This window comes from Pantherophis guttatus, chromosome 1 (assembly GCF_059756535.1).
Source record: "Pantherophis guttatus breed Tessera chromosome 1, ASM5975653v1, whole genome shotgun sequence".
In the NCBI taxonomy this organism is placed as follows: domain Eukaryota; kingdom Metazoa; phylum Chordata; class Lepidosauria; order Squamata; family Colubridae; genus Pantherophis; species Pantherophis guttatus.
This window is the reverse complement of record NC_142063.1, coordinates 269,763,903-269,786,935: the sequence shown is the minus strand read 5'-3', so window position 1 is coordinate 269,786,935 and position 23,033 is coordinate 269,763,903. Positions and strand designations below refer to the sequence as shown.

Here is a 23,033-nt window from a genome sequence, read left to right as displayed (position 1 = left end):
CTGTTGCCAGTCAGCTCCACAATTGATAGGGCTTTCGGTTAGGACAGGTAGAGGAAAAAGGATGCCGCGCAGAGAAGACACTATGGTGGGCGAACCAGACTTCCGGTCGGCATAGGAAAAAGGACGCTGTGCTAGGAGGAGACTCTATGGCTGGGGGAACCAGATTTCCAGTTGGCAGAGGAAGAAGGATGCCGTGCTAGGAGTAGACTCTATGGTGGGAGAACTGGACTTCCAGTTGGCTCCAGAACTGAACGGGGGGCTTCCGGTTAGGACCTTTGTGGCTCTTTGACTGTTTAAGGTTGCCGACCCCTGTTTTAGATCATCCAGTAACTAAACTGATTGAATGTCATATAGGAGACTTACCTTCCCTGTGACCATTTCAATCACAACACATCCAAGGCTCCAGATATCTGCTGCTCGCCCGTGGCCTTCTCCTTTAGCTCTAGTAATCACTTCAGGAGCCATGTATGCTTTGAAAAAACACAAAGGATCACATCAAATTTATGCAACAAAAGGAACAGGAGCCTTCACAACAAAAGGATTTGTCTGAGAAACCAAAGCAAGATCAGTTGTAAACTACCCATCTATGCTACCAAGTTACTAAGTACAAAGCACAACCTTCAGCTATTCTATATGAACTTAACGTAGACATTTCTGCTTACTTTAGAAGCATTTTCACAAATCTTATTGTGCCTTTCCAAGACACCTTCTCTTTATGAAAGAGCTACAGGTGTCCCACTCATTCCAGTGCAAGGGAAATATTTTCACATAGTTTTATGTCTCTAGTACAGAGCTAGAAGTTAATATTGTAAAGCCTTAGTAGTGCACACCTACTTGGATCCAAATGAAGAAAAGCAGCTTTGGAGTGTGAGGTGGATGTGGTTCACTACAGTGGTGAAATCCTGCTAGTTCTATCCGGCTTGCGCGAACCGGTAGCGCTGGCGAGGCTCCACCCACCCACCTGGATGTCGTCACTTCCTTTGACCCTCTGCGCATGCACAGAACGCTATGCGCACGCGTAGAGGGTCAAAAATTGGACCTGATGATGGCGTGCATGCGAGGACGCAGGCACGGATCGTACACGGCGCGTGCACTTACAAACTGGTAGGGAGCGTAAGTAGATTTTACCCCTGGTTCATTACCCAAGTCTGGGCTTTCTTTAAGAATCCCTGCTTTTTTCCACTCCATGCACAGAATCATGCTGTCCCAGGAAAATGCACATTTGATCTCAACCATCAACAAGGTCCAATAAGGCCATCATACCCAGTTACCGTCTCCATAACGCATAAGCCTATTTTCCTAACACTGCACACAGCTTTAGTGAGAGCAAGGAAAAGTTGGCTTGCAGGTGCACCAAGTGGATGCATAGCCCTTCCAAAACATCTTTTCTGTTCTGCATCCAAAGAGGTGCACATCCCTATTTTTATTTATTTTATTTTTATTTATTTTATTAAATTTCTATACCGCCCTTCTCCCGAAGGACTCAGGGCGGTGAACAGCCAGAAGATAAAACACAGAGATACAAAATTTAAAATAGATTAAAACGGATGAAATAATTTGGCTGAATTTTAAAATACCCCATAATTAAACAGATTAAAAATTGTGTTTAAAATTTAAATTTAAAAAAGGAGAAGATTTAGGCCAGGCCAGCTTGATGAAATAAAAACGTTTTAAGCGCGCGACGGAAGGTGCGAAGATCCGGGATCCTCCGTATCTCCGGGGGGAGCTCGTTCCAGATTTTAGGTGCCCCCACAAAGAAGGCTCTCCCCCTAGGGGCCGCCAGTTGACATTGTTTGGCCGACGGCACCCGGAGGAGCCCCTCTCTATGGGAGCGTACTGGCCAGTGGGAGGCTATTGGTGGTAGCAGGCGGCCCCGTAGATAACCAGGTCCTAAGCCATGGAGCGCTTTAAAGGTGGTAACCAGAACCTTGAAGCGCACCCAGAAGACCACCGGGAGTCAGTACAGCTCACGCAGGAGATGTTATAAAATCTCTTTGCATAGTAGCAAAGGTAATGATAACAGGTGATATTGATGAGCACTTCACTGATATGCACAGTTTGGACAATCCCGACAATGCAATCTGAAGATTTGATTTTTGATTTAGAATTACAGCTGCATAGTGGCACTGATATTCCAGAAGGTGGAGGGATTTTAAGCAATGTTGATCAATCTTGAAAACCTAAACAGTAGCTAAGCCAGTACTTGGAATGGAGGATGGATACTTTTGTTGTAGATCATTCTCGTAATAAAATCAAGGCAGGAAGTCAATAGCATACAGTAGAGAATCTCAGTGGCCACTAGACGGTGTTATATACAGAGATTTTGTTGTATGTTCTTCCTTACCGGCAGTTCCCAGAGTACTATTCACCTCTCCAGGCATTGTCTGGGTATTATTCTTTAATTTTACCGAGCAGCCAAAATCTCCCAGCTTTATCAATCCTGATGATGTAAGAAAGATGTTTGCTCCTAAAAGCCAAAATAAATAAATGAATGAATGAATAAATAAATAAGATTTCATAATTAAACATTACAGAAGATTTTAGCTCCAAATTGCTTCAGAACAATCAGGCTCAACTATAAATGTATACGCATTATAAATATCTGGACAGTTAATACAGGTAGTCCTCGACTTATAACAGTTCATTTAGTGACCGTTCAAAGTTACAATGCCACTGAAAAAAAGTGACATGACCATTTTTCACACTTATGACCATTGCAGCATCCCCATGGTCACATAATCAAAATTCAGATTACAGCTGACTCACATTTATGATGGCTGCAGTGTCCTAGAGTCGAGTCAATGGGGAAACCAGATTCACTTAACAACCGTGTTATTAATTTAACAACTGCAGTGATTCACTTTACAAATGTGGCAAAACTCACTTAACAAATTTCTCACTTAGCAACATAAATTTTGGGCACAATTGTGGTCGTAAATTGAGGACTACCTGTATTCTTCCTTACAAATTCCTATAAATATCTTGTATGCAATCAAGGATGGGGGAATCACACTTTTCCTTTGATTCATTTATCTGAATCTTATTTCTGATGCAGCATTCCTGCATTCTCCAAATAAAAGATGGGGTCTTTCATTTTTATATCCCTTTTGCGATCTCTAAGCACGAGGAAGAGTCGGGAAGAAAAACTCTCATTTGTCTGCATAATTCCTGATCCCACAAGACTGATAGCAGTTGTTCCTATTTTTCTACTCCAGCTTAAGCTCTGAAAGGGAGGAAGCGCTTCCATTGGCAGGATGCCTCCTAAGTGCATTGCTATGGAAACTGAAAATGATCTTCAAGAGAGAGAGAGAGAAGCAGAAACTGAGCAGCATTCAGGCAGGTCTATCTCACTGCTTCAGCTAATGGTGAAAAACAACCATTAACATCATGTAGTCAAGCATAACTGCCTGCTGCCTCTATTCCCTAAACAATCTCCGAAACGTCAGCATGTAATATTTTCTTTTGTGAATGCTGATGTAATTATTGTTGCAATGTGTCCCCATTTGTGTCTTGATAAGTGATTTCATTTATCAGCAAAGCATGGTCACACTCCAAAGGCACCCTTCAGATTCAGTGGGAAGTGTCAAAATTGTCTGTTATTTCCTAATTACCTTCTGTTCCCTTTATCTATAAATATTGATCACAACTGTGAAAGGTACAATGAACCATAAATTCTGGCTGGCAAGCAAGCAAACCTCTTTTAAAACATCCAACTGCGGAGAAGAGGAAGTGAGAAAGGCTGAAAATCATGCAGCATGTTATTTGAAGCGATTGGTTTCTAAAATGTATAATATCCACATCTGGCTTTAAACAAAAGTCTGCTGGGCAGTCCAAAGTAGAAGAGAAATCTAAATAAATCTCTACCTTTAATATCTCGATGCACTATACCATGTTCGTGCAACACATTGATGGCAGTTGTGATCTGCTTTGTGTAGAGCCTAATAACATGCTCCTGGAGGCCCAGCCTTGACACTTCTTCCAGGGTCCCTTCGTCACAATACTCCATAAAGATGTACATTTCTTCCTGTAATTGAGGTGCAAAGAAGTTTAAGAAGTGGACATCCTCACTAGGTAGAATGCAGTTCTTTGTTTATAGGTATGGTCCAATAAGCTCTGAATGTGAAATATGAAAGCTACTTTGGTGTAGTGGTTAAAGACACTGGACTAGAAGCCAGGAGCACAGAAGCTTCCCAGTTGTTCACTCGCAACTATAGACAAGGAAAAACTGTGCTCTACCAACACACACTTGGCAGGTTACATTCCATAATCTTCAGTAAAGAAGGCTTTGTCTTGCAATGGGCTGTTTATATTACAGCAGGGAAACTCAAGGCCCAGGGGCCGGATCCGGCCCATGGGGTGCTTAGATCTGGCTCGTGGGGCCGCCCTGGAAACAGCAAAGAACCAGCCCGCGGTGCCGCTGCCAGAGAAAACAGAGGTCGGGAGGGCTGTGTGCGGCCCTCTACAGCTTCATTTTCGCTGGCAGAGGGATGCAGGAGGCTGTCGCAGCTGAAAACGGAGGTTGGGAGCCCGTTTTTGCTTGCAGAGCACTTGGACTACCACAGGTATCCCCAACACAAGTGACATCGAGCTGGCCACACCCACCCTAACCACGCCCCCCCAAGGTCAAACACAACCCTGATGCAGCTCTCAATGAAATCGAGTTTGACACCCTTGTATTCGAGTGTGTGACAGAGCCCAAAAGCTTTTTTAACCAACAGTTCATTCTGTATACAGTAGCATATAGCAGGAAATAGGACAAATGTTTGCTGTGATGGGCAACAAACATAGCTGCAGCAAATTACTCAAATAATTCACATTATTTACTAGATGTCCAACTATATTAAGGGTTTTACATGCTTTTTACTGCTGTACTTTGTTCTTTCTCAAAGGTAGCAGCCTTTTCCTTTTTCAAATTTCAGCCAAAGGTAGAAAAGATAATCAAGTCTAGAAGACCTCTAAGGTCCCTTCCAACTCTATTATTCTATTCAAGTCTATTTCATCAGCTATCCTATATAGCCACCCAGTATAAGGTTTAAAGTATAAAGTTTATTCAGATTATGTGCATATGAGTATGTAGTCCTGAGGTTTAAGAGAGAGAAAAACATCACCCAGCAATTTGCAAAAAAATAAAAAAAATAAAAATAAAAAATGTAAAGTTAAGTTCCAAGATCTCAGTTTAAACATACAGTAAACACTGGGGATGCTCTCCTTCAATTTCAGCCAAAGGTAGAAAAGAGAACCAAGTCTATTTCATCAACTATTCTAAGAGGAGAGGCCTCTTTTCTACTTGAAACAAAGCTAGTTTTTCAGGCTATGCAAACTCTTTTTATGTTTGATAATTAAAAGAGGGGGCAATGTCCAAGGTACCATATTTTTCGCAGTATAAGATGCATCCTTTTCCCCCCTAAAAGGGGGTGAAAATTTAGGTGCGTTTTATACACCGAATGTAGCCCCGCCCACCCACTGGCCCCCACTCTTTGGCCTCTGCCTCGCAGCAGTTATCTCCTTGCAAGCAAACGGCAAGAAAAAACAGCTCCTTTCAGCTTCAGCACAGGCTAATTGGCACAAGTTGATTGGATCGGCCTCTGACTCTCAGCTGATTTGCTCTCAGCTGTTTTGCGCAGGGCTCTGCTGCTTGCTGCAAAGAGGTAAATTGCTGGAGCAGATTTTTTTTTCTTTGTGCTAATCAAGCTATGCTGAAAACGAAAATGAAAGTAAAGCAGGCTGTTTGTAAGTAATCTTCAATTTGCTATTTTTTTCCCTGGAAGTCCCAGTGCAAAAACCAATTATAGAAAGGCAAACAGAATCCTTTTTTGTCTTCACTGTTCTCCAGTTTTAATTGCCAACCATTTCAATTTCTAATAATTTTGAAAGGAAGAAAGGTAACACGAATATATAAACTACAGCTGGATTTTCCCTCTCTTCAGCTAGTAATACCTTTGGGATAGAGAAATTACAATAGATGAAGGTTTGTTTTTTTTTTAATTTATTTTTTAATTTGATTTATATGCTGCCCTTCTCCGGAGACTCAGGGTGGCTTACAATGCGTTAAGCAATAGCCTTCACACTTTTGTATATTTATACAAAGTCAGTTTATTGCACCCACAAACTGGGTCCTCATTTTACCTACCTTAGAAAGGATGGAAGGCTGAGTCAACCTTGAGCCTGGTGAGATTCGAATTTACAGTAATTGCAGACAGCTAGTGTTAATCACAATGCTTTTAGTTTGCTGAGCGACCAGGCCCTTAACCTAAGGTTAAGAGATCAACCCTTATGAATCCTTTGACTAAATCCACTGCTCTTTGTTGGGAAATTGGACCATGCTTCTCACACATTTAATTTGCTTCCTAAATAGCAAATGTAATCCTGGAACAATCTACATATACTTACTTCCACAAACAAAATGAAACACAGATTGAGTCCATAGCTTAAAAACACAAAGCAAGACCAACATTCCCCTATACTCTTATTAACTAAATCAATTTTAATTTTAATTAATATAGAGTATAAATTAAAATATTATTACAGTTAATATAAACTGTAAAAGTCAGTGACCATCGTCTCCTTACCCTATGAAGTTCTACACCAAAGTAGCGGACCAGATTAGGATGCTTAATGCCTTCAAAAATTTTCAATTCATCTGCAGTTTCTTTTATCGTTTTGTGATCGTTGGGTTGAAATCTTATCTGCAAAAAGATATTATATTTCATGAGTGTTGCAAACCAAGCTAACAGGAAAAAAAGACTAGAGAAAAGCAATACTGAAACCACACAGAGATCTGTTTATTCTATCATACAGAATAAGATTACAATCACAGATCTGCACAGATAATACAGAAATCTCTTCGCTTCTATTCTACTCTTAATATAATATCTAGGGCAAGTTTTAACAAAAGTTTTAAATCTGTTAAAAATATAATCAAACAGGGGCTACAGACAAAAGAATTGCAGAATATTTACCAGTCAGCAAACAAGAGCTAACCTCCATATTTCTTCATACAGCAAGTTATTAAATAATGCTACTAGAGCTACTGAGAAGCCCCATATCTTGTCATTTTTCCCCATGCTTTCATTCTATGTTGAATACAGTGGGATGCCTCTCCTTCTGATACTAAGAAGCAGATATGTTAGTAGGAAAAAGGCATTCTCTCACCGTAAATAACTTAATTTAAAAAGCTGCCATTTGAATAATTAAATAAATTGTCCGAACAAAAACTATAAACATATAAAATTGTTTTACAAGCACATTGCTTACTTCTTTCATTGCCATCAATTCACCAGTGTCAACGCTGATACAGGTATAAACTTTCCCATATTGGCCTTCACCTGCAGAATTGTAATTTAAAAAAGAGATATAAGCACTCTGAAAATATTTTTTTTACATCTTCTCAGTATAAGTCAGTCATATATCATTTTGTGCAGAATATTTACACAAATATATGTGTGGATTCTTTTGTTAGGTGCCTTGGATGCATTAGGAATGACCAATCTAATTAAAGCACAGGCATTTAAACAAAAAGTATTTTAAATACACACATACACAGACCAGAATATCATATATGATAGCTCTGTTATGAAGAGTGCATAGTAAGACCATCACCTAGCTCCCGACCTATTCCATCCAATTCCAAAGCTAATAATTTCTAGATAAAATATATGTCATTTAGCTCTAAGTACCTCTCTTCACACAGTTGCATTACAGGACAGATTTTATTTCTAAATCACCTGCAATAATTTACAGAATATTCTGGATTTAGCATCCATCATGGCTTTTTAAACAAACCAGAAATTATAAACGCACAGGTTGATAAAAGCAAAGTCCTTGAGCCAGGTAAAAATTAAATATGCAGGAAGACACATACATTTCTGGGTTAAAAGCATAATAGTAACTCCCTCCATTAACCTAAATATCAAGTGGTAGCTCCCTAGAAACTTACCAATTTTGTTTCCTCTCTGCCACTTAAACGTGACTTTTCTTAAGCCTACATGCATGACGTTATCATAGGATTTGGGCGTGTCACAAACTTGGCCAATGATGTTTTTCCGTCTCATTTCCCGGTACCTCTTTTCTTCAAACAGCTGGACAGACTTCTGAACTGCTTCCATAGGTCCCTGCCTGGAAGCAGTGTCTAGAAACAAATAGGCAAAAGCGTTGATTATGAATGACCTGCAGTTATTTACCCTACACCATTAAAGCAGTATGAAAACTATTAGAGAGCCAAGACTGGTGAATGGTCTAAATATTCTAAAGGTTTAGAATAAAAAAAGTCAATCATTTAGACTTTATTTAATTAAGGGTATATATTTAGAATATTTATAAAATAATTACTTCTCCTTCCTCCCTTTTCTCACTCCCCAGTGATTCAAATTCATATATACATTCAGCTGTAAAAACTGGGCATGCAGCCATGGTTCCTAGATTATTTTCACCCCCTCCCCTTAGCAGGATGGGAGGAGTTTGATTTACTACATCCTCATCCTCATCATAGTTGGAAGGGACCTTGGAGGTCTACTAGTATAACCCCCTGCTTAAATAGGAGACCTTATATTATTTCAGACAAATGGCTGTCCAGTCTCTTCTTAAAAGTACCCAATGATTGTTGCCTTTGTTCCACTGGTTGATGTTCTCACTGTTAGAAAGTTTCTCCTTAATTCCAGGATGCTTCTCTCCTTGATTAGTTTCCATCCATTGTTTCTTATCCTGCCTTCTGATGCTTTGGAAAATAAGTCAATTCCGTCTTCTTTATGGCAGCCCCTTAAATATTGGAACCTAGCTATCAGGCCACCCCTAGTCCTTCTTTTCACTAGACTAGCCATACCTAATTCCTACAACTGTTCTTTGCAATGTATTGCATCTGGGTGTTTTTATTCCCCCACGTTACATCTCTGCAATGTCTGTGTCTATGCCTGCACTGGGAAACACGGATAGGCTGCATAATCCCACTTTAGGAGGCAGAAGCAAGAAAGGCTTAGAATGGAGCAGCAACCCAAATTGTCCCATGATTGTGCCTCCTATATGCATTCAGGGATTATTTTTCCCCCACACCAGACCACAATCTAACACACTGGTCCAATGCAGGATGGTTGATTCAATTTCCTAATCTAGGTAGGTAAGTGAGTAGTGGGTGAGTGAGTGAGCAAGCAAAATCACATAGCCATTTTATGCCTAAGGGGTGATTAAAACCTGGGTCTCTCTGCGCCTAGTCCTTCACCTTAACCATTATACCACACTGGTTTCCAAATATATGTATGCATGTGGATATATTTGTATTGAACAAAGGTGACAAGCTCCATGGATGGTTACTAGCAAGAAGAATGTAGGAATTGACACGGATTTAATCCTCCTATTATATCCTATATAACAGGGCCAGGGCAATCTAGATGATTTTGAATTTGTATCTGTCATCACTGGCCGCGTTACTCTTGTTATCTGGAAATAACATCTGAGGGCAAAGGCTTCCTAGTTATATTGAAACTATCTGGAATATAAGGAGGAAATAAAAGAACAAGCTTGATTTGTTCAAGAACCAATAATATGAATGTAGTTGGATGCAACTGTAAGAAAAATAACCTTTGAGAGAAATACTAAATTACTAGCTGGACGCCCGTTGCTTCGCTAAGAAACTATGTGCTCGGGCTTGATAAATTGACACTTGCAGCCTGAAATTTAATGCAGAATGTGTAATTCCGTAGCATCAGAGTGTGTTAATATAATGCAACTGGCAGTTGGAACAGAGGGGGAGGGGGAGTAGAATGTCCCAGCATCCATCAGTATTCATATGGCTAACATCCTGTCAGTGTGTGAGAGAGTTGAAACTCAACTGTTTGGAAACTCAAACGGTATTTGCTGTGTGAGCAAGGAGATAGGAAGGAGGCTGGGCGTGGTTTAGCTCAACTGTTCTGTATTAAAGCTGCTTGCTGCTGTGAAAGTAAAACTGAAACTGAAACTCCTCTGCTCTGCTGGTGTTTTGCATTTGGAACAGATTTCTTTTGAGGTGGGGAGGGGGAAAAGAACTCCTTAGCATCAGTGTGTTAATAATAATATAGGAAATACTAATGCTCTGATGGTCACTTCGAAAAACCCTTTCTTAGTGAGCACCTAGAAGCCAAGAGGAACATACGTGGCAAATTTCAAGTTTGTAGGCTTTACAGTTCTGGAGATTTCGTGATTAATGAGTGAGTGTTTTTCACTTTTATATATATAGATACCATGTTTCTTCAAAAAGACGATCCACCTTGAAAAGCCCTATCATGTTTTTGAGCGCATGCAATCAAATTAAGCCCCACCCACAAAATTAACCCTAATTAAGTCCCCGCCCACCCCGTAGTACAGGGGGTGGGGCGAGGCACAGAGGTAAAAAATAAGCTAGGATGGGGATGGGGGGGTGAAGTTGCCCTACCTTGCACACTAACTGCACACCAACTGCAACTGGAGCCAATTATCGGCTGCAGATGCCTTCCAGCAGGCATCTGAAAGTGAAACGGAGGCCAGGGTGATGTGTGCGAGTGGCGGCAAGCAGCCACAGAAGAAGTGGGCCAGCAGCGGGCTCCTGCTGGGCACGGCTGTCGGTGCCACCGCTGCGAGGCGAGTCAATAATTAGAACCCTCAAAAAAGAAGGCCTAGCTGTTTTTTCGGGCATCAAAAGAAAATAAGACCTGGCCTTCTTTTTGGAGAAACACAGTAACTACTATAGAAGGGCAGTTTGAAATACATTTCTTGCCAAAATAACAAACTCTTTTTTTTTTTTTAACCTTTGGTCTGACTGATGAGAGTCCGAAGCTCCCAACTTCTTCGGGCTGTTCCACTTGTATCCCCTTTTGGATAAGATGGCTCTGTGAAAAAAAAGAGATGCTGTTAAGAAATGTATGGCGCGCGCGCGCGCACGCACACACACACACACACACACACACACACACACACAGAGCCAACAACTGATTTCTTACCCTTTGATCAGCAGCTTTTAAGAATTGCTGCTTATGTTAAGATGAGAGTGAAGGCTATTATGAATGTGTGAACAGGGCTCCCAAACAAGAGATACTATTCACATATACTTGAATCGAGTACTTACAGTTATGATCAGCATAAGCATTGGGCCCCTCATGTCCTATTCTTTATCCTAGAGCAGGGGTGAGAAACTATGGCCCTTTTATGACTTATGGACTTCAACTCCCAGAATTCCTGAGCCAGCCATGCTCAGTCCACAAGTCATAAAAAGTTCCCCACCTCTATTCTAAAGACAGTGGGTTTGATGTGGAGAACCAGTCAAGGAACAAGCATCCCCTACTTCTCCTACACACTACGACTAATTTTCCCACCCATGACAAAGATAAGTTCTCAAGGATCAGCAGATCCTCAGGACAACCTGTATATCCCATCATGCCCTGCTGATGGAAGGCAGTTATTTGAAATTTATAGTGGAAGCATGCTACAGCTCACACAAGGCATTTTTGACTCCACTGCAATAGTTTAAAATGAATACTATGGAAAAAAATGGAAACATTCCATTTAATAGTATATGTAAAAATAGGCCTGTGCAGAATAAAATAATGAAGTGAAAAACTAGAGCGCTTCTCTTCAAAAAGGAAAATGAAGAGCAAAGTAACCGAAATAAATGAAAATCGTTCTCTTCATTAAGTGCAACAGAGTGGATCTTGGAAATGTTGTATTTAATGGAGCACATTAAATATAAGAAAAAGCCATAAAGACTAGTGAAGGATAACTTAACTATATGAAGTACTCTTCTTCTTTGTAGAAGAAATGGAGTTTGAATGTTCATACTCTGACTGAAGAATACAAGTGGTCCTCGACTTACAACCACAATTGAGCCCAAATTTCTGTTGCTAAGGAAGACAATTGTGAAGTGAATTTTGCCCAATTTTACCATTTTTCTTGCCACAATCGTTAAATGAATCACTGCAGTTGTTAAGTTAAGAACAACTTAAGTTGTTCTTGTTAAGTGAATCTGGCTTCCCCACTGACTTCGGTTGACACAAGGTCACAAAAGGTGATCCCATGACCCTGGGACCCTGCCACCATCATAAATATGAACCAGTTGCCAAGCAACAACCATAGAAATGGCAAAAGCCGTTAGCATAGCAACGGCAAAAGCACTTATATACCTCTTCATAGTGCTTTACCGCCCTCTTTAAGCGGTTTACAGAGTCAGCCTATTGCCCCCAACAATCTGGGTCCTGATTTTATCGACTTCGGAAGGATGGAAAGCTGAGTCAACCTTGAGCCGGTGAGGGATGCTGCAACATTCATAAGTGTGAAAAACGTTCATAACTCACTTTTTTTCAGTGCCATTGTGATTTTGAACGGTCACTAAACAAAGTGTTGTAAGTGGAGGACTATCTGTATTCAAGCTAAAACCCAAAGGGCATCTTAACAAAAAAGCAGCACTTAAATTAAAAAGTGCTGAAAGGAAACGAGTGCTAACTTTTGCAACAAGAAAACTATTTGAAGTACTTTCACTACTTCACTTCCAGGAGAAAAGTGACTGCTACCCCTGCCTGGGCCAAGAGCTCATGTGCTTGCTTAAAGATCTGAGAGAGCAACCCTAAAGTAAGCAAAATAGATTTTAAAAACCAATTTGGTGAAATCTGGTGAACTGTGGACCTTTACCCAATGTTAAAAATGCCTTTATTTATTTATTTATTTGAAGCTATTAGATTCAATTGGGTATTTAGGGCTACTCCATTCATAGCCACTAAGAAATTTAAGCATCTGTACCTCATTATCCCATACAGAATTCAATAGGTTCAGCAAAACAAACTGCCTTGTTTTGAATAACTGAATTTTGATTTACATAAGAAATAACATAATTGGTTTACATTTCGTGCTTGAATAGTCATATCAAATTACTTGAAGGGTCATACAAAAATACAAGTTATCCAACGACGGGCAATTTTCTAGATTATATTTAAGTCAGATAATTTATTATATATTTAGGTTATCGTTTTCCTATATTTGTATGGTTCCCCCAAAACTGTGCCTTCTAGTTGTACTGGACTATAATTTCTATCATACTTATGTAGTACATAAGTATGTAATACATCCATCAGCACGGTAGATGGGAATGTAGTATTTAAAAACAGCTGGAGGCCATGAAGTTATGAAGGGTTAGCACAAAGAAATGGCAGATGAACCAGATTCATATATGTAATTCTGGCAGCTCCAAAAGCATACAAATACTTTTGGTCCATATTAATCCCTTTAAATGAAACAGGAAATTCTTATATAAGAAATTCAGTGCGGGCACACCTTTCAACCTATTTCTCCACTATATTGTACTGTTGCAATTACCCAGTTTTCTGTAAACCTGTGAAAAAGGAAAGCCAAAGATAGTAACCAAGCATCTCTTTTTCTCCTTCTCTGGAGACAATGCAAATATGCCAAGATTTTAGAAAAGGTGGGTAGTGTTATTGTCTTCCACACCAAAAATATGTGTTTGAGCTCTTCCAGATCTGCACCTTATTGGAATTTACGTATGCAGTAAATTGCAGGAAAGGTTCTTCCATTCCTTTAAAGTCCATGACTGCAATTTGCTTTATAAATATGCTTCGCCTGTATATTTATATGCAGAAAGGGAAATGATGCAACAGATGAAACAAAGGTAGCTTAAAGTCTATGGAGACTCTGTATCATCCAGCTCATGGTTGTCCCAAGGATGCTTTTTCAAGAGGCAACTGGACTTTCTGGTTTTTCTTTGAAGACATTTCACTTCTCATCCAAGAAGCTTCTTCAGCTCTGACTGGATGGTGGGAATCTGGAAGCTTCTATTCCCCACCATCCAGTTAGAGCTGAAGAAGCTTCTTGGATGAGAAGCGAAATGTCTTCAAAGAAAAACCAGGAAATCCAGTAGCCTCTTGAAAAAGCATCTTTGGGACAAACATAGCTTACTTCAACTACTTACTATCTTAAAGAGGATGCTCTTTGAGTGACGGTTCCTAGTGAATGCTTTCCTTGGGAATTTTTCTTTAATGTCCCAAAGATGCTTTTTTTCAGAAGGCAACTGGACTTTCTTGCTTTGCTTGAAGATGTTTTGCTTTGCATCCGAGAAGCTTCTTCAGTTCTGACTGAATGGTGGAGAATGGAAGGATTTCTATTCCTTGCAGATGTTCAGTGAGGCTAAACAAGAAAGTCCACTTGCCTTTTGAAAGAAAACACCTTTGGGACAATCATGACCTTCACAACTGAGAATCTCCATAGACATTTAATTTAATGTGTTTACCAACAAGTTTGTAGCAGTCTTCTCAACACCAGCCCATACATATCCCAGAAAGACTATCTCCTAGGGAAACCTATTTCAAACTTTCTTTTCCACCAGCTAATTAACTCTTCCGTCCACAAACTTATAGATCCTCAAGTGATTTTATTTGTGGTCCGATAATTGTTATAGTTACTGTCATAGCTACCAATGTTGAAGTTTAACCAACTTCAAATGAAAGTGCCATACAAATAAATTTCAAGACTGGAATTAATAACAAAAAGCCATTCTAAATGTTTTTAAAAATCTGAGCCTATATTATCAAAATCTCCATAATTATATCAGAGTAAGGATACCAAACTAAAAGTTAAGCAGAAGCCTTACCAGGATATGATAAATATATTTTAGGGGAAATAGTATTCATATACAATCATCATTATAATAGCACCTTCTCGTTCTTCTGTGGGACTTGAATGTCGGCTTAGTGATCTAAACTGTAGTTCAGCAGCAATTGAAGCCAGGCGATCATTTTCAGGAACACTGGAGCCCCTGTTTTTTTAAAACAGTAAAAAAAAACACAGCTCTTTTATTGATCAGGGCTTTTACTCCCCTCATTTCTGAAATTGCAAGAAACTGAAAATGCAAGTAAGAACACAGCCATGGCTGGTTGTGTTAACCAAAGCTATAGTTTAAAAAAGCAAGCTAAATATGTATATTATATATATATCCATATAACTGTATCCATTATCCTGAATAAAGGGCCATTAAAAAAAACTGCTATTTTTTTAACAAATGCTGCTTTTAATGTTAAGAGTCAGTGAAACTAAATTCAAAAAGAGCCGGCATATGCCAATGTAAGATTAATCTGCATTTTAAAAAATCAATAATCTCCTAAGAAATTGGTGACTGAAATCTTTGGCATTACCATAGGCCAACTATTTGAAAAGAGTTTTAATTGACAGGTACACAAACTGCAGTTTTAGGAAATGGAATGGTAAAGCATTGGTTTCACCACCAGTTTGCAAGTGCATGTATATAGCACCGTGTATATGTGGTCCTGGTCATATCTCAAATGTATTTATTTCTATGCATTTGTGCTGGCTGTTATCATTGGTCTAATTTCACATGACTTGAATCACAGGTGGTACTACACAAATGCAGAAAGGGTAGACAACATGAACTGCATGCATTAAAGAGAATGAAATAATTCAAACTTTTTAAAAAACAAAGCAAAACATGCATTATCAAAAATGTAGTTGAACATGCACTTCGTAGAAATGTCTTTTAAGAACTTCACATCCTGAATGGAAACAAGTCAGTCATGGGGAACACACAATGGAACCAAGAGGAACTACTAGGGTCTAAGTGCACGCATGGTTTGTATGAGTGGCATGAACAAGCATGAGTCTGCTATACTGGGGAGTGGAGCTACCTGAGGTCATTTGTACTGCTGACGGGTTTTGGCTGAGTTGAGTCACTCCCAACAGGAGTGGGGCGACTGAAAGCAGAGCTGCAATGGTTCCGTACATCACATGGGATATTCCTTGTGCTGCAGTGAGAAGAAAAGCTTCAGGAAAAAAAAAAAAAGCTCTGGCTCCACTTAAAAATGGATTTTTTAAAAAAGTAAGATGACTCAAAACAGCAGCCTGGAAACCAAAATCTTGTAAAAAGTTATAAAACTTGGCTTCTAACGCACGAGAAAGATTTCTGAACATGAAGTGCTGAAGGCAAAATTAGAAAGAAAGAAGAAAAGGTAACAAAGATGATGGGCCACTTTAGAAGTCACTTGGGGTTTTAATTTATGGATGTGCATTCAACTAACAACAACAAAACATAGTTCTTAGTTGCATTCAAGTTTCATTAACAACAGAACATGGAGGCCGCCATGTCATGGACCAGTGATGGCTAACCTTTTTGCCATCGCGTGCCAAAAGTGGGGTGAGCGTGACGGGGTCCTGTGCGCATATGCCCACCCCCATAATTTTATGCGTCCCACCCCGCGCATGCGTGCATGCCCCCCGCACTCCCCCCACTTTTGGCACGCGATGACACGGTGGGCCCAGTAGGCTCGTTTTTTACTCTCCCCAGGCTCCAGAGCCTTTCTAGAGCCTGAGGAGGGCAAAAACAGTGTCGTCCCCCCCCCGAGGCCCTCTGGAGGCCAGAAATGGCCCGTTATCTCGGGGGGTGGAGAAGGCTGTTTTCACCGTCCTCAGGCTCCTAGAAAGGCTCTGGAACCTGGGAAGAGCAAAAAACGGGCCTTCCAGTCCCACCGGAAGTTGGCAAACAGGCTGTTTCCAGCCTCCAGAGGGCCTCCAGGGGGTGGGAAAGGCTGTTTTCACCCTCCCCAAGCTCCTAGAAAGGCTCTGAAGCCTGGGAAGAGCAAAAAATGGCCTTCCTCCCTCCCAGGCCCTCCGGAGGCAGGAACCAGTCTGTTTCCCTACTTCCGGTGGGCCCAGAAGGCCCGAACAGAGCTGAGCTCATGTGTCCACCGATATGGCTCCAAGTGCCACCTGTGGCACGCGTGCCATAGGTTCGCCATCACGGTCATAGACAAATCCACACATTTATTTTTAAGAAACAGAAGATAATGCGATACCATCAAGGCTTATCTTCTGCATCTCAGTTCCTTGGCAATCTTTTAAATGTGGGCATTTTTAGTAGATGTTAGTAAACAGCATCAGAGGCATGTTCTCTTGTCCTCATTCAAAATGTAGTCTGGTAGACTGATCTGAGGGACAGCCTTCTTTTCTTGATCACCTCAAGACTGAGCATTCAGAAAGGAAGGAAAGAAGGCTGCAGAAATTATAGCGCAGAGCTAGGTTATGTATAGGAGTACAAAAATGGAAGACCAGACCTTGTCCATGGAGAAACAAAAAAGCAACAATATAAAGTGTTCTTCAATTTAAAAATCACCACAGGGAGAGGAAGAACTAAATTACTTCTCAGCGTGTCATTCAGCAATGTCAAAAGTGCAATTCCATCACAGACAGGCATGCTGCACACACTACACAGAAGAGCAGGTCCTTACCAAGGTTGGAGAGAAAGTTGTGTTTTCCCCAGGAGTGCAAAGACTGTGCTTCAATGTAGAAGGGGAGGAAGGATAGCTAGAGGATAATATTGCTGGAACTGCTTTAAAAACTTCATTTTTTTTAATTCTGTAAGTTAATAAATGTTTGGGATAAAGCTTTACATACCTGAACCCTTCAGGTGTTGGGATGATGAGGTGAGGATTTGGGGGATCACTATGACATCGGGGTACTTTCACGGGGCGAGGGCTATTCCGATGAATAGCTGCAAGCAAAAAGAGAAGAACACTTGTGTGGGAACAGGGAGCATCACATCACACCTTAAATCGTTGAATTATAATAACTTCGTCAAAAAATGAGAGAATGCACTGGAATTCACTGATTTTGTAACTGTTTTTAAACAGTTCATGGTTTTGTCTTCAAACGTGTCTACCAAACTACTAAAATGAACTTTAATAATCCAGTCAGATCAAAATAAATAGGCTAGTAAACAGAGTAAGCAGCAAAAACAGAGTAATTTATGTTGGAGTCATGCGGCACAAAAATTCACCAGACAAAAAGAAGCAGGTAAAAGTAAAAAGTTACCTGAGTCACAAGCCAATTCCAACCTTGATGAGTTGGTTAATATGTCTTTAGGGCTACAGAGACATAACCAAGAAGTCTTCTAGGCAACAACCCAGAAGTGGTTTGCTTACATGGTTACAAGCCCAGACAAGATTGGCCAGCTGCTGCCACCTGCCATTTCACTTGCCTGTAGGCATAATTTTCACAATTAACCTGGATTGGTTTGAACCGACTCACTTTTCAGGCCCATCTTTGATGAACAAATGCATTTTAATATTACAGGTAGTCCTCATGGGACTGGCAATTCAGTCATTAAGCAAAGTGGTTGCTAAGTGAAACCGTGACTGTGCTTACGATCATAATTCAGTTTTTCTTTGCCTTTACAAGCATCATAAATGGGAGGATTGGTTGTAAAGTTGCCTTTTTAATCACTGTTGTAACTTTGAACAGTTGCTAAATGAGGTAGTCACTAAACCAGGACTACTTGTAATGGAATAATTCTTTTCTATAGCCATATAGATGCAGCTGTGCTTATGTTTCAACATAAGCAACTCATTTCCTTCAGAGAAAGCTACACCCAGTTGAGAAATACATGCTGCAGTCTGAAATGAGATTCCACATTTAACCATATAGGCTTGTACCCCAATGAAATCCATCAATTTTTTCATCCTTATCAACCATAACAGGAGAATGATGGATAGTTTTCCAGTCTCTTAAAATGTTGTAATAGACAGTCAGTGGGCTATACTTTAAGTTTGTAAGGCATAAGGTACATAACTGCAGTTGGTCCAGAATGCGGCCGTGCGGGGGATTATGGGAGCGACGGGGCGCTCACATATAACACCTCTCCTGCGCGAGCTGCACTGGCTTCCTGTGGTCTTCCGGGTGCGCTTCAAGGTGTTGGTGACCACCTTTAAAGCGCTCTATGGCTTAGGGCCGGGGTATTTGCGAGAACGCCTTCTGCCGCCAATAGCCTCCCACCGACCGGTTCGCTCGCACAGAGAGGGCCTCCTCAGGGTGCCGTCGGCCAGGCAGTGCCGGCTGGCGACCCCCAGGGGGAGAGCCTTCTCTGTGGCAGCACCTGCCCTCTGGAATGACCTGCCCCCTGAGATACACACGGTATCAGACCTCCGGACTTTTTGTCGGGCCCTGAAGACACACTTGTTCCATCTAGCTGGGCTGGCTTGATCCCATCCTCTCAGTTTTTTAATCGAATTCGGTTTTAATTGGGTTATTTTAAATTCGGACCAAAATTATTTAATTGTTTTTTAAAATGTTTTTAAATTTTATATGCTATGTTTTATCCTGGCTGTACACCGCCCTGAGTCCCGTAGGAGAAGGGCGGTATAGAAATATAATAAAATAAATAAATAAATAAATAACTCAAAATTAAGGAATCTCAGATAGGACCCCGTGAAAGAAATGTACAGAGGTAGCTAAATATCTGGTTTTTAGTACTTGCAATGACAACTGTAAGAAATCACATTCTAGTCTGTTCCCCTTGATTACAAAAGCCTTAGATCCATGTTAACGCGAATAGAAGACTGCAATGTGCCCACTGGCGGAAGCCTTTGAAGAGGATCCAAAAACTTCAATCAGTAGAAAAAATACAGCAGCAAAGCTACAGGCTGCAAGGAGTTATCCAAAACATGCAACTCCATTGTTATCCACTGGACCTTTAGTTTCAGAGCTCATTGTAAGAACTGCTCATTACCATTAGAGCTTTGAACAATTTGGGGCCAGGATTCCTAAAATGCCCTCCCTCCCATGTGAAACTGCCCACTCTTTGAAATCATCTGGAAAGACCCAGCTGCACATCCTGATTTCCAAGACTCATTTGACAGGAATGTGCAAGAGGGCCTTCTCAGCTGCTATGCCTGGAATGTCTGTTCTCTGGAAAAGCAACATGGCTCCCTGCCTAATGTCATTCTAATAAAATCTCTAATTCGGAAAAACTCTGCCCAGTTAGATACTTGCTTTGGGACTTTGGCATTTGGCCTTCTCTTTCTTGCTTCTATTTTAAAATATATTATCTGGGACTCCTCGTATTTAAAAGTTGCTAATGTTGTTATCATTTTTGTAACTGTGACTAAATAAGTGTTTATTTAATTTCCAAATAACTTAGATCATATCCCATTTCTATAAGACATTAGCTTCAAAATTCCATAGAAGAGACTACAACTGCTGCCTTACCAAGGTACAAACCTGTAACAGGACTGTGAGGCTTTCCAATAACATGGCCAATACATTCATTCATCAATGACTGCAAACTCTGGGGTAAAAAAACACAGAAAAAAACATTGAAAGTTATACTGCTGTATCTTCAAATCATGAGAAATGAATAGATTGGGAACCCATTATGTTAATTTAATGTAAATTAAGCCACTAATTAATAAATAAGGATAAACTATTCAAATCCTTTTTTAGTACGGCAGCTACTAGTTTCATATATAGTTGGCAATGTTTATCCATTTGAAATGTATGATTAATTAACAGCATACCAAGAAATCATCTTCAGGCAGAGCAGAAATAAAGGCTGGTTCAATGGCTTGAAGAAAATCAAACCCCTGTGTTGCCCACCTGTCCAACAGAAAGAAATTATTGGTTGATGTTTATACCAAAAATTCTATTTATTGAGAACACAGCTAATCCTCAACTTTTGACTGCAACTGGAACCTGAACTTTGGTCACAAATTATTGTGGTCATAAATCAAGGCACTCATGTGACTGGATCAGATATTTCTTTTACTGATTTTACCGCAGTTTTTAAGCAAATCACAGTTGCACTTCTGAATCACATGGTTGTTAAGCAATTCACATGGTCGTTAAGGAAATGACATGATGAATGAACCCATTCTCCCAAACAGGATTTTTTTTTTGTCAGAAGCCATCAAATTACATGACTGCAGGGCGCAGAAACCAGTCATAAATTGAACTGGTTGAAAAACCCCTGAAATGTGCCCATGTCAGTGTAAAGCACCCATTCTGAAGCCATCGTAACTTTGAATGATCATTAAGCAACCAGTTATAAATTGAGGACCACCTATAATAATTCTTTGTTATGCTATCTAAGTCTTGCCTTTCAAGTATTTATAATTTAAATAATAGGATTAATTCAAGGTTGCATACCTAAAGCTACTTTAAAACTATTGATCAGAAACAGTGCAGTAATGTCCACATGTTTAATTAAAGGTGCTTTACAAAAAGAAATCAGGTGATCCCCCAAGTTTTTCTAAGGTTGTTTTTTTAGATGAAAAATAAGATTCAGCAAAAATTATCAAAAACCCCTTCAAATAGGAAAAAACTGAATTTGGACTGAGGGGGAAAAAAAACCCAGAATAGAGCTCAATCCTGAAAACACAGTGGGCCTTGGATATAGGTCAATTTGGCATTTTTGCTTTAAATATACTGAATGATTCATGCCTTAATCACCTCCTGCTACGAGTCCTGCAATATGCTTTATGTGAGGCTGTCCTGGAAAAGCATTTGGAAGCAGCAAGTGGAATATGTGGCAGCCTGAGTAGTGATGGGTATATCCCATTTTGCTCAGGTGACCCTGCTGTTTGGAAAGCTGCACTGGTTGCCAGTGGGCTTCTGGGTACAATTCAAAAGTGTTGATATGACCTTTAAATCCCCACATGACATCGAACAGGTTATCTGTGAGAATATCTCCCAGGTTCATCTGCCCATCCAATCAGGTCAAATACAAAATGCAACCTGATGGAATTTTGGAATGTGGCATTTTGGCTTTCTACCTCCATGCACTGGAACTCGGGCCCACAGAGATCTGATCTGCTCATTCTGTCCTCGGTTTCGGGAGAGCAACTTATACCTAGGTATTTCACACATGCAGGAGGAGGCATGCCGTGAGAAATTGGTAGGTACATAATTTTGTCTATTTTTTTTTTGACATGTTTATTATTTTTGTTTATATTGTATGTCAACTTATCCATTATTTTCAAGGTTACTGTAATCTATGTAAGGATTGAAATTGTTAGCCACTTTGGGAATAGGCAGTAACTAAAGCAAGCAGGCAAGCCAAGTATGTTCTTTATCCCATGTAAGGTACTGAATGGCTTGGAACAAATTGTTGCAGTTGGAAACCACAACCTTGATTAGGATCAGGCAAGGAGATACTGATATCTATTCTTCTTCCTTCAGACTTATTAGCCCCACCCCAGTAGTGGGTTTCAATTCCCGGCGCTACCGGTTCGCTACTGGGAGCGTGCGCATGCTTTGCACACATACAGCGCTTCTGCGCATGTGAAGGTTCTACACATGTGCAGAGCATTTTTGATGACGTCTGGGTGGGTGGGTGGAGCCTCCCACCGCCACCACTACCGGTTCACCCAAACCGGGGCAAACCGGTAGCAACCCACCACTGCCCCACCCCATCAATTCCACGATATCTCTAGTCATAACCATTATTTTTTTAAATAAGTATATCAGAAAGGAAGTTCTCATAGTAAGGACAACTAAATACTACAATACCACAATATACTTTCAATGATACTGTCACTTCCCATAGAATTCATGAAGTTCAAGTGTACTCTTAACTGAGGCAATAGTGACTACATTCTAAACTGCAGTGATTATTTAATACATGGGCACTGCATTGTTATTTAATAATTTAATCAACACTAATTAAAATCAATTACTCTTCTGTGTTTAAGATACACACTTCACAGAAATGAAAGGCACAGAAAACATTTTTAAAAAGCATCTACTTTGTCATTACCTGGGTCTGGTGCCTCGTCCACTCTCACATTTAGTGAGGACATAATTCATCCATTTTCTTGCAAAACTGATATACTGGTCTCCTATTTTCTGTCTAAATTCTCCAGACATTAGTCGGATGACTTCTTTGTGATACTGTAATAGATTTAAATGATCAGTCCAGATAATGAGCATTCATTCAATGGTTGGAACAGGCTAATGGTGCAAGTAAAGAACAATCAGACACAAATTATCCTACTTTGGACACATTATTCAAAGATCTAGCTCTTTGGAAAATTATAGGAAAGATGGAAGGAAAGAGAAGATGGTGACCAGCAGCAAGATGGATGGACTCAATTACAATGGTGATGGGTGCACTTTGGGAGTTACCTTGCTCTATGATTGACAGGTAATGGCATCTCCCAGAAAAAAAAAAAAAAAGATTGGGGACAGCATCCAAATGTGGTTAGAACGTACCTCCCAATTTTTTACCTGAAAGTCTCATCCTGCTTCTCAGA

General features: G+C 40.2%; 1 protein-coding gene across 18 annotated transcripts in view; it reads right to left on the bottom strand.

Moving 5' to 3' along the window:
- The window catches only part of MAP3K4 (mitogen-activated protein kinase kinase kinase 4), a 94,615-nt gene that overhangs the window by 2,378 nt on the left and 69,204 nt on the right, over window positions 1-23,033 (bottom strand). For 6 of the 18 annotated variants that reach the window (XM_087887724.1, XM_087887712.1, XM_087887715.1 and 3 more), the window contains 14 exons: window positions 22,538-22,671; window positions 20,301-20,379; window positions 19,993-20,071; window positions 17,404-17,500; window positions 17,238-17,285; window positions 15,642-15,758; window positions 14,658-14,758; window positions 10,752-10,832; window positions 7,937-8,128; window positions 7,255-7,325; window positions 6,570-6,686; window positions 3,865-4,024; window positions 2,345-2,467; window positions 364-470 (listed from right to left, as the gene is read on the bottom strand). In XM_087887724.1, the coding sequence (XP_087743850.1) occupies window positions 364-470; window positions 2,345-2,467; window positions 3,865-4,024; window positions 6,570-6,686; window positions 7,255-7,325; window positions 7,937-8,128; window positions 10,752-10,832; window positions 14,658-14,758; window positions 15,642-15,758; window positions 17,238-17,285; window positions 17,404-17,500; window positions 19,993-20,071; window positions 20,301-20,379; window positions 22,538-22,671 (1,506 nt within the window). The remainder of the gene's footprint in view (window positions 1-363; window positions 471-2,344; window positions 2,468-3,864; window positions 4,025-6,569; window positions 6,687-7,254; window positions 7,326-7,936; window positions 8,129-10,751; window positions 10,833-14,657; window positions 14,759-15,641; window positions 15,759-17,237; window positions 17,286-17,403; window positions 17,501-19,992; window positions 20,072-20,300; window positions 20,380-22,537; window positions 22,672-23,033) is intronic. The other 12 variants (XM_087887751.1, XM_087887738.1, XM_034428521.3 and 9 more) reach the window with 5 other exon arrangements.